General features: G+C 36.0%; 1 protein-coding gene across 5 annotated transcripts; it reads right to left on the reverse strand.

Moving 5' to 3' along the window:
• Positions 1 to 936: 936 nt before the first annotated feature.
• Positions 937 to 12162, reverse strand: LOC106155073 (uncharacterized). 5 transcript variants are annotated; one of them, XM_013530118.2, is made up of 4 exons: positions 11878 to 12162; positions 5568 to 5713; positions 4187 to 5001; positions 937 to 3402 (listed from the first exon to the last, which is right to left on the reverse strand). In XM_013530118.2, the coding sequence occupies exons 2-4, from the start codon at positions 5687 to 5689 to the stop codon at positions 2288 to 2290; spliced, it is 2052 nt and encodes a 683-aa protein (XP_013385572.1). In that variant the 5' UTR covers positions 5690 to 5713; positions 11878 to 12162; the 3' UTR covers positions 937 to 2287. The 5 variants fall into 5 exon arrangements, with proteins under 5 accessions (XP_013385572.1, XP_013386363.1, XP_013387930.1 ...); XM_013530909.2 differs by lacking the exon at positions 11878 to 12162 and adding an exon at positions 11392 to 11533; XM_013532476.2 differs by lacking the exon at positions 11878 to 12162 and adding an exon at positions 8172 to 8240.
• Positions 12163 to 12595: the final 433 nt, after the last annotated feature.

Here is a 12595-nt window from a genome sequence, read left to right on the forward strand (position 1 = left end):
ACTGGTGCAACACGATCATGACTAATGAGGAAGATAAGACATTGGATGAGGCTCTCATGATGTGTGGTTACAATCTGTATTTGTGGTTACAAATATGGGGCGAGTATGGGCAAGTTATGGAAATGAGACACTTGCGCTTGATCGCAATGTGCGATGCTTTTGAAATATGGGGCCCAGAGTTAGTGAACACAAAATCAGTGACTGTAGGCAATACCAGCTCTGCCATTCATGAACGTGTAATAGACACTGGCCACAGTATCGCCTGGAATTCTACCAAGATCCTTGAATCCGAGTCATCTGCAGTCGGAAGTCAGAAGATACGAGAGGCTATCCACATCAGCCATCACCAGCCACCCATGAATGGGGGGGGGGGGTCCATCTACCTGACATTTATAAGAGGGTCCTGACACTATACCGTCTAGTGGTCAGTATCAACGTCTGCTCACATCAGTCTGATGAAGGCTTACATCCAGGTTGGTAATGGTTGTAAGCTAATGGCACGAAAGTTTTTTGGGTTATCTTTGATAATTTTCATTTATGATATTTAGTGAAGCTCAAACACCGTTATCTGCTACATACATTTGACAGCTTTGCTGCCTTGTAATTTCAATATTTAATTTTTTCCGTATTTATACTTGTAAATGATCAGAACACAAGGAACATACATTTGACTTATGGTTGTATGCAATCAGGAGAGGAATGTGAAAGTCAGGAAAAGGCAGAATGTGAATCAAGATGATTACTTAAAAAGCCCTTTCCTCAAACTAAACCAGGACATTCTCCCTCTCAAAAATAAAGCCAGCAATCTTAAGGAACTTATGTAAAAGCAATTTTTTGTCTTCAGGTTGCATATTTGGGTACAAATGATCTACTGTGGGGTTTCTAAAGAATTTTGGAAAAATTCCTCAAATTCACCGATAATAAATGAAAAGTAAATACAATATGAAATAGTCATTTTATTTGAAACACTATATATATATATAGATATATATTTATAAGACCAATATGACCAAACTGGTGTGACCAGAACCACAATTTTAAGGGGCTAAAACAGTTTCATCAAATATTATAGCAGATTCTGTATACTAGACGGCTATATCTCCTAAATATTGACAGGCTCCAGAATCCAACATTTGAAATAACAAAAACGCTAACATTTTCATTGTTGTAGCATGAAATAAATCATGGGCTTCTTGTTCAAGCCAAGTTCTAAAAATATTCATACAAATCCCCATTTTCCACTACTTTTATTCAGATACTTTGGTAAAGAGGTACAAAATATGTGAACTACAAATAAATTACAGAAAGGTTGAGACAAAAAGATTAGCACAAATTTGCTTTTTCACTGGCTTCATAATAAATAGTGCATGGTTCAAAGCAGTTTTTTCTGTACAATCCTGACTACAGGTGGTGTCTCAAAGATGGGCAAGACTGTGCAAGTTTTTTATGTTTGCTTCACTGAAGATAATTAATGCAACCTTTTCCATGTGAACCAGCTGCATATCCGGGTTTGTAACTACAGTTGTCTGTGACCTTAGCAAACATAATTTGGGTCAAGTAAATTACAAAATGGTTTCATATCAGAACAGACAAAATGGGTAATATGTAAAGCTGACCTTTAGCTGAAGGATCACTTTAACAGATCCATTTCACCTGCGGCCTTAACATAATCACCTTCTTATACAAAACGTTGTAGATTGTACAGACAATAGCAGCACTTTTTAGTATAAATTTTTCCAAGACTTTCATGGTTAGCATCAAGTTTCAAGACTTAATATAACAATATGAAACAATACCCTGTCCAAATGAATAAAAAAAAATGTTAAGTCAAAATTTGGCAGCTGAAAATTTTTATTAGCTCATGTAAGCTATTTACTTGAAGTAAAAAATATGCCTTATATATTGCTCTACCTATTCAGGTTTTGTCTTTCTTCTTAATATTAAGAGACAATAAATAAAACAGGACCACAATGGCTTTCTTTCATCAGGCATATCATATTCAGCAGTTATATAGAAACAGAGATGAACATATTCTAGTAATGTGACAAGGTTAGACCTTGACCTGGTACTAAAAAATGAAAAGGAACAAAAGCTCAAGTCCACAATTTTGATTACAAATAACACTAACTGTTTCTTCGAACTCTATGCATCAGAAAACTTGGGTATAATATAAATGTTCTACTGGGCTCATGCAACATAAGTCTTTCTCATATGTACATAATTATCTACACTTCAACCTGGAAAGATCCTATATCCACAAATTCCATTTATTTTTGTTTCTAATAATTTAGCTCTTCCATAGTACAGTTGACTGTGGAAGCCCTCCACGAGGGATCATGTCCAGTAGATACTGGCGCTGCAAATCTGAGGGTTTTGCATTGAAAGGTAACTGGTAAGGGTTGAAGGGCATCCTGGGGTTGTAGGACTGGAACCCAAGCTGAGAACTGCGCAGCTGCGATGCTGCTGCCGCCTGGTGTGCTTGGATCATGTTGGGATGCTGACGAAGGGGATCAGGACTAGGTTTGTAACTGGTGGCAGCAGCAGTAACTGATGATGTTGTCGTTGATGGCGAGGAACTGGAGTTGTTGGAGTGCTGCTGCGAGGACTGCATACGCTGTTCTATCTCCTGTTCTTGTTGAAGAGCCTTAACAAAAGCACTTTTTAGTCTATTTGTATGTTCCTGTTTCAGTGCCTTCTTCTGATTGGAGGTAACACACTGTTCGCATATTACATTCTTTGACCCTGGCTTGTCACGCTTCCATACAGGAGTGAAGTCAGTTTTACACTGCACACAAGTAAATGGATTGAAGACATACTTAACATCAGTCGACTTTCCTTTATCAGCATCTAAAATATGTTTAACAACCTCTTCTAAACCCACAAGCCAAATGAAATCTCCAGTAGCAAGACTTGGTATAAAATTCATTTCTGGGGGAGGGGGTTTTGGAGGCGGAATTTGCAATAATGTTTTTTCCAACTGTTTACGCAGTGCTAATTTGGCTGCTGCCTGCCGTTGCTCTGGAGTGATGTTCTCTTGCTGTGCCTGCTGCTGGGCCTGAACACTGCGACTGGACACCTGTGACGGAGGTTGGTTTGGCCGATACCCTGGGATAACATTGGGTGGAGTGGTGCCAGGGAGATTCCTCATCCCCTGAGGTAAGGAACCATTTCTCATCCCTGGGGCCATGACTAGGGGTGGGGGGCCCTGTGCACCAGAAGAAGCATGCTGACCTCTAGCCATGTGGGCTGGCAACTGTTGGGGTCGAGAATTGGTGTTCTGGCCACCTCTGATAAGTGGGGGTGGAGCATTGGTGTTTGGGTGCCTAGATTTCCCTGGGACCACACCAGATGGATCTGTAACTGGATTTATAGTCTGGCTCTGGCGGATTTTCTTTAGCAAAACTGCAAAATAAAACGAACCATTAGTTTCCAGGTATATTAATAATAGCATCAAAAATATAGGACTAGATTTCTTATTTCATTCTCTTCAAGAAGGGCATGATGAGCCCTGACCACACTGGGGCCTTACGCCTATCATCCTGATGAATGGCGCAGTGGGGCATCAACCAAACTTCTGAAAAGATGTAAAAACAAGGATTGGATGGTGAAAATTCTGGTAAACCAATATCTGTGTAGAAACATGCCCACTTAAAATATCTTACTTCTGGTTCAGTGTATAATCCTAAATCATAATTGGTCTTTGTCATTCAAACTTTAGACTCATATCTGATATAATACCATCTTTGGCAAATTTAAGCCTATTGCAAAAGCCTTCCAGCCTCTGTCTTACACGAACAGTGATCCACCTTATGTGGGCCCATTATTTCTCTTTTTGGTTTAACAGAAAAGATTAAAATTAAACAAAGAAGAACAAGGGTTTTGTTGGCATGGTTTTCCAATATTCTGCTGTTGTGCTCAGACAGCCGCTTCCAGAATACCTGTAGAGATGATGCAACATTTTGTAGGGAATTAGCATGCCTCACTACTTTCAAAGAAGTCAGTTTAATCATATAGCATAATGATTAAATTAACATAAATTAATCTGGAGAGGAGGAAATTTGAAGAGCTGCATTATGTTTTACCTTGCTAAAACTCTATCCTTAACTTTCTGTAATGAATCAGATAAGTGTTCCTAATCTTGAATATATTAAATAAAAATCAAATGGAAATCTTGACTAAAAATTACCTAGTTTTGTTTCTTCATTGCGCAGCTCCTCCTGCAGCCTGTGAATAATCTTATCTCTCTTCATGACTTCTTCCGGAGTGAGATCTCTGACATCACCATTCACTTTGCGAGGAGGGAGTTCCTCACTGTCATCATCAGACAACATGATTATGTCTGGTGATGAATCCCTCGAGGCATTCTTATTTGTGCTCAAATCAATTGGTCCATTTTCATTTGGATCAGCACTTGTGTTAACACATTCCTTTACATCACCATTCATTTTTGTTGTATCCACTGAGTTACTGTTGGGACGTTGATGCTTTTCTGACTGAGAGAGAGACTCATTTTGACTAGCATCTTTTCTTACAGCAGCATGCAACCCATCAGTATTGCTATTAGAATTGCTAGTGTCTGGGCCATCTGTTGTCAGTCGTGAATAATTGTCATCTTGGTCCTGTGCCACACTTTCGTCTGATCCTTCAACTAAATCAGCATCCTCTCTTTTCCCTTCAGCTAAACTATCATCTGAGTTTTCATCACCTTTTCCACTCAGATCTGCAGAGTCCTCATCTAGTTGTTCTATTTCTGTTGTTACTTTGTTTTCTTCCTTTGCAGGCTTCTTAACATGGTCTGTTAAATCCAACCCATCAAGCTTAGAAATTTTACAACTATTTTTTTCTACTGAGTTCTCATTAGTACTGTTTTCCTTGCTAGGATTATCCAACTTGGACACAGTTTGTTTTTCAACATGGTTTGGACTAGATCCATTATAGTGTATGCAACTTTGGTCTGTTTTGGATTTGGCACCAGGTGTTGTGACTTGGTCCACCTTAGCCCTGTAAAAGAGTTAAAACAATTTATGTATCTAAGAACCCATTCGACATACCAATGTTACAGGTAACAAGTATTAATATATGTGCATTAAATGCAACAAAAACTATTATTTTTACTAGAAAGGAAATTCAAACCAATGCATCAGATCCAGTTTAGTAATAAGATAATCTTTTTACTGAACTGGATTGACTTTTTAAAACAAATCTGATCTAAATAAACACAAAACAAAGAGTATTAGGGAGTTGCATGTCAACAATAGGATAAGCTGTTATTGGAAATTAGCTATAACCTCCTGAAATATTTCTGAGATTTTATCTTTTCGGTACCCATTTCTATCAGCTTTCCTTATAACTCCAAGTAATTCATGCTTTGGTTCAAGAAATGTTAAGTTAATCACCTTATATATTCATGATCTAACATGTTGATTAGCATTTGTTTCAGTGGCTAAATTATGTTTCCGAAACAGGGGATGAAGGGATACATTTCAGCATTTCCAATATGTTTTAGTTTTAAAATCCACACAAGCATGGCAGCTTTCAAATGGTAAAGATTATAAGAGTGACAGTACCTTTTCACCACCAGATCAGCACAGACTTCATCCTCCTCCTCTCTGAGACGTTTACTGCTGGTCAAATCATTATCATTGTCTGTAGTCACATTATTGGTACCACTATGATTGACCTCAGACATGGCATTAGTTCAGCTTTCCTTGATCTAATAATAAATCAAATTTTAAGAGTGAACAGTCCTTCTCTGAATGACTTGAACAACAACGAAAAAAATTCAATGACTGTGCAATATCTATGAAAAGACATCAATATCCTGCAAAGATTCCCTTTTTCAGGTTCTCACATTCAACGATTGTTTAACATGTCAGGTCTAGCACACGTCTTCATAAATGTCGCTTTATATATCATGGAAACTGAAAGCCATTCCTCTATAAATAGCCATCACTGAAATCTCCTCCCTGCTAAGACTACCAATAAACACCCACATGCCATATGAAATGCCCAGTAACTGCAGACAAGTTCAATATCAGTCACATGACCTATATTGAAGACAGCCTTCACAAGCCTATAATATTGACTGTAATATACATTAGCAGGGAATACTAAACTATGCATCCCGCACGTATCAGATTACGATGTTGCTTTACATGTGCTCTGCACCATCCAGGTACTGCTGTCTCCAATACTTCCCACTTCCCTTTTCAAGCCTTCTTTATCATAACTACAACAACTATTCACTAAAATATTGCCATAACATGTCATGATTTGTGCCTGTCCCCAGTTTGTCAAGAACAAGGCTTTGTCTGTGTATTACGTCATATTTTGAAAATCATTAAACATTTAACAGTTTTAATGTGTTCCCATTGCATTGGCAGAGTTTAAAATAAAATGGGCAGCACTACCAAAAAGCTAAACAAAGATAACATTTGCTGTTTAAATTCAAATAATGATGAGTGTTATTTATAAATCATTTGTAATAAACTTACTCATACTCTTATGTGAAAGTAGAGAAATTCAGAAATAACCTCTCATGACTAGAATCCTCTGACCAAAATACTAAGCAGTTTTGTATTTGTAGTCTACTTGGTTTCACATCTTTCTTTCAATTTTTCAGCAAAATGTTCAAAATATTTAACTTGGACTAAAATATTTTGAACCTCTAAGTCTTTATTAATTTTTTCTCATCATTTGATAAGAAAAAGTTACTTTTCTTGAACTGACATAATGCTAGACCAACTTCATGTATCAATGCAGACAGATGTTCTTGATTCAACTGATACCTCTGTATTCCCTAAAAGATGTTATTATCAACACTATGGAATGCTACTGAAGGTCCCTTTTTACTTCAGTGTTACTGGAATAAAAATACAAAAATAAAATACCATTCAATCCCAAAGAAATGCCACAGTTTTAAATACTCTTGTCTAGTTAAAATACTCTAAATACTCTGGAAGTACCAAAATGCCAGTTTTTTCTAAAAAAAAAAAAAAAAAAAAAAAAAAACAATGCAGAAATGTCAAAGAAAAATGTTGATACCAGTCAAGGTCCTGTTATACTAGAAAAAACAGTGAAAGAAACCTACAACATGTCTTCCCACCTTACAACTTTTTACAAGAACATAGCTACTACTTGACAAATTCTTTAAGATTCTTTAAATCAAAGCAATTCATGTTTTGGCTTTATTTCAATTGACTAAGTCTTCAGCTAACATCTACATCAATGAAAAAATTTGTGCCTTTTAAATGCTACATTCTAAGACTACAGCTAAGCAGACCCAGCACCAACTTCTTGTGTTTCAGAAAATATATTACCAAAATACCAAATTAAAAAGAAAGTTCTTACGATTCCCCAAATTGTGTCAGATGAAAATGTTTCCACTGTCATTGCTACAAGCATCATTATTAGCCTCCTGGAGTATGGGACTAGATTGTTAAATCTCAAAAAATTATCAATATATGTAGTAATACATCATACATATATCAATCTTATATTCAATGCTATTTGGCATTTCACAAGAAAGGCAGGCAAAAATAACCAAGTTTAGCTTGATTTTGAATCTGAAAGCTCTACAGTACATTACTTAGGTGTTCCATAAACTGTTAAAATTACAACATCAGAACAGCTACAAAGATATCTGCCTAAAAATTGTGAAATTTAGGTAGTAAGACATACGGATTACAAATATGTTTCATGAATATAAGATATTATCTACTAAGAATCCTTTCTATTACTTGCTCATCCATATTAAACACATAGAGCACTTACTGGCCAAACCCTTCACCCTCCATCTTGTAAGATGAAACACATTACCTGTAATTAGGATCCTAGACCCAATGCAAGGTCTACAAGGAATTAACTTTTTCTCATTAAGACTTTCTATAAATTCTACATCCTAAAATACACAAGTTTATCAACTTAATGTCAGGAGTCTCCCTTGCCTCTTGGTCACAAGCACTGTACAAAGACTTGCTCCTTTGTCTGAATCAATAAAACTGGTGACCTACATTAACCCTCATACAATGTTACAGAAATGTGCCTGGCTCAAGCATGACCAGTGAGCAAAGGGTTTCACAAGGAAAGTGTCTCTCAAAAAAGTATTTTACATTGCATTATATTCTGTAGGCTCTTACTTGTGAATATACTATAAAGCTTAAGAATAGTACTTTTTTCAGATATGTTTAACTCCTCTAATAAAGTTGGCTCTCACACTGTTACACCATGGATTATGCATGCATCAATGGCACTTAGATTATAAGGGGAGGAGTCATCACCTCATCACCTGTCAGTCAAACTACCTGGTCATGTGATCTTTCTCTCTCACACACATTGACCTCTGGTCTGCCTGAAGCACTACAGCCTAGTTGATGACGTGGAAACTGTATCAACATTTAACTTCCCTTTCTTTGTTCAATATCTAACTACATACAATATCAGCACATTACACGTACAAATTAGATATGTTGCCTTGATTACCCCCTCTGAAAAATTTTTGACAACTGCAGGACTAGTATTCAAGCAAAAAAATCAAAGATTTACCCCTTTTTCTTTTCTTTCAACAACTTATAAACCTTTAACATATTCATATTCAGTAGCTATCAGTGTTTTTAAAAACAAGAAAAATCTACTCTGATAGCAAAATCATGAAATATAATACTCCAACTATGTCAATACTAACATATGCAACTCTACTTAAAGCTACTAAGCACAATCCCCTGAATAACTCCCAAATACTGTCTAATAAACACTTGCGGGTTTTTTAGCATGCAAACAAACCCTCACACACTCAAACCTTCAAGCGTCTTTTCTGAATAATAGATAATAAATAAATCCACAAATACACATTGCTTGCTTCAGTGATGAACAAGTTTTCAAGGTATGTACAGTAATCCAGTTTTAAAACTAAAAATGCTTGATTGCTCACAAAATTAAGCCAAAGATTTAAAAACAATCTAGGAATAGTATACAAGAATATCATTACCTCCAAAATGGATTCCCAATAGCATGGATTCATTCTTGGTTGATTTTGTAACTGATTCTTTGACTGTAGTTAAGAAAAAGAACTCTGAACTACTTACAACAAAAATGTCATGCCTAACTACTGTACATGCTTTATCAGTAATCAGCTTGAGCTTGACATGTAACAACAATCTGCTCATGAGATTCTTAGCATCAATGAATTGAAAACTGCAGGCTCAAAAGTCAGGAGCACTTACAGGAAAACTATCAAAACCATCAAATGGTATTTGTCCAACTTACAACATGTGCAGAGATGGGGATTTCTTCAGTACAGACCATTTGCCCTTTCACATGCAATGACAAATTTAAAAAATGAAAGTAAAGGAATTAGGCAGCAATTATCTAAGGGACCATTCCCACAGAAATTTGGATCGATCTTTCTCCCTGGGAAGTCTCACTAAATTGCTATCAAACTAACAGGCTTAAACGTCTGTCATGCCTAGTAAAGGTGTTAGGGGGTAATTATGTATACCCCTAGCTGATTTGGTAGGCGTGACAGACAATAAGCCCCTTGAGCTGATAGCAATTTAGCGTGAACCCCCAGGGAGTTAGGTCGATCCAGATGGATCGCTCTAAATATGGGAACCCAGTCATACATATCAAGAAACAGGACAGTAATCATAAGTCTAATACACCTAGATATGCAAACCATCTGCAAATATTTCCTAAATTAAGAAATAGCAAAACCCAAAATTAGTTAACCTTACCAAACAAGGTTTTAAATGAAGAGATAGGGCAATCAAAACACTGTAAAAATCTTATTTTAAGTTGATAGTCTTTGTTTCAACTAGAGCCCATCTCATTAAATCTTCAAAGGTTAATCGAAAGTTCATTGTCACATAGTTTTCAAGAAGCGGGGGAGGGGGGGGTCCAGGGTACACGATTCACCAGAATGACCCAAATGATCCTGAAAAAGTCAGAATTCCAACAAAAGTCGGAAAAGTCTCATCATTGCTAACTAGTCGGTGGATCATGGCCCACTTGAAGATTTAATGCCAAGATTTAATTGCTCTGCCCCTGCAGGGATGACACCAAAATCCATTGTCAAGTGCATATCATATTTGATCCGCAGACTATTTCATCAGTGGATTAACTGGTTTTGAACAGGCCCCAACAGGACCTTGTCACTGATGTCTTTAAAATATTTTGCAAATGTGAAATGTGCCTTCAAACCATTGTTGACTCCAAATTAACAACATGGCAGTGAACAATGGGCATGTAGGCCATGTAATGCCTTGTGTTCTTGTATTATACATATATTAGATTTCTTATAAACCTACTTTAATATCATAAATGAAAATATAATCTGTAGACTAGTTATAAATGCAAAGAGTAACATAAAACTGAATCTGCATAATGTGCTGACATTTATACAAAATCTAAATGAATAACCATTTGTGTCTGATTGAGGGAAATTAAGTTAATGCCAAAAAAGAAAGGAAACTAAAACATACACACATACTTCTAGAAAAACTTTGTGTTTCATGAATGTTGCTTTACTATCCTGTTATTTTGATGGATACAAATTCAAACATATTGTTGTGGTTAAGACCAAAACAAACCATCAAAATTACCTTAAGGCATCCCAAAAGCAACTCAAGTTTATTATTATTATTTCATCCAGTGTATTAACATTTGCCAACAAATACCTAAATACCAACAATGTTTAACCATCATGTCTAAATACTAGTAAACTTTCCCAATGAGTATGTCCAAAGTTAGGAACTAATGTGCCTTAATAGTTATGACCTTTGCCTATTTTACACTATTATATTCACAAGTTAGTTGCTTTTTCAAAATACACAAAAAAAGTGCTATGCTTGCTGCTCCCCATTTGCTTGATATGATCAGCCAAATTTTGACTAATTTATAACAAAAATCTGAGACTATTTTAAAAAGTTATCAATTTCTCATGTTAGGCAATTAATATTACAAAATATCCGAAGAAAAATATTATAAGAAATTTCTTAAAACTTGTCTTCATTTTAATAAATTTACACTTCCTTCACAACTAGCTAGTCACCGAGCTAGAAGGGGCATTGGAATTGTGCTATTTATAACTTTCAGGATATCCCAGGGAGGCTTAATATGGGGGCATGTCAAATCACGGTACCAAAAATATAAAATACAACCCAGATGACTGAAATCTAAGTCATGAGAAAATTATTTTTCCAATAAAGTTAAAAGTGTTCTCGAGTCAAATCACATGTCAATCAAAAGATTACCACACCAGAAGGGGTCTTGAAAAGGGGGAATCCCTGCTAAAACAAATAATACTTTCGACCACATACTGACACTGGCAGACCCTCAAACATCTTATTTTTGATGATATTGCGAAATTGAGCACTCAATTAAAATATTATATACCTGAGCAACGAAAGTCTGAGATGTTCCACTGCCTGACACCCTCCTTTCCAGGAGACACACAATGGGCACAAGTTGGGAGAATTACAGTTTGATCAGCAATTTGCCAGCGGGCACCTTATGCAATGATTGATCATTTTCTCCCAACTCCTCTTTTAGAAATTCTTCATATTATACTGTTACATAGACACCACATACACTTGCAAAAAAAACCTCCTTTATTTTCCATATATCTTACACTATATAAAAATCAGAAGGAAATCCCCGTTTTAAAAATTTGATCTCACATAGGTTTCTCCCAACCTTAAAACGAACTCAATGGTTGGGTTTCCCCAATCACAGTCATATGCGGTTCATCAGTATCAAAGACATGATAATCTTCAGTTCATTTATCACAGATATTATCGTCAATGATCAAATATTATAAACTCGATTTAAAAATATTTTCATATTATTATGAATAAAATCACGTGTGACCCCTCTGCTCACCTGTCCGAAAATGGTCCTGGCCTATTCAGTCCCACGTTGGGGATGCCGGGTTTTCCCTTTCCAAAGTCAATGAATTGGAGGAAATTGTTTTCAATCACCTCTAACAGATACTAAAAATTCCAAATATTTTATGCTCCAAATGTTGATTTTTGAATCATAATACTAATTGGTCCGTGTTTTGCTAACTCTTACGATTTCCTGTTGCACTGTTAAATAATTACTATTTTCACCCCAAAAAATGGCTGACCTTTCTCTAAAATAGGAGTGGGGTTCTCACTTTGTAGTGCAGGGAGCAAACAAACAAATTGTTTACTAGTAAACAACCATTAAATCTTGTCTGAATCTCATTGGGTAATCATGAACATGTGACCTAATGTATCGGTCTTTGTGCAAAGGTCAAGATGTATGTCACCTCGCAGCTATGGCAACCATCTGATGAAGTGTGCAGAAGAAGAGTTGCACAAATAAATACATGAATATGTAATTGTTTATTTTGCTTTGTTACTCTGCAATCTGATTGGTTGGACTAGGGCCAATGAACATCCTGTAAGGTACTTAATTTACACAATTCTATTTTCAGAAATCACATAATATCTCCCAAAACAAGCAAAAAAAGCTTAAGTTCAACAGAACAGCAAAATTGATGTTTCTCAGAAATTTGTTGTATAATGATGAGAAAAGTTGATATTTTAAATAAGTCTTAAACTATTAGAATGCC

This window comes from Lingula anatina, chromosome 1, assembly GCF_051362555.1.
Source record: "Lingula anatina isolate TDL-2025a chromosome 1, LinAna3.0, whole genome shotgun sequence".
In the NCBI taxonomy this organism is placed as follows: Eukaryota; Metazoa; Brachiopoda; class Lingulata; order Lingulida; family Lingulidae; genus Lingula; species Lingula anatina.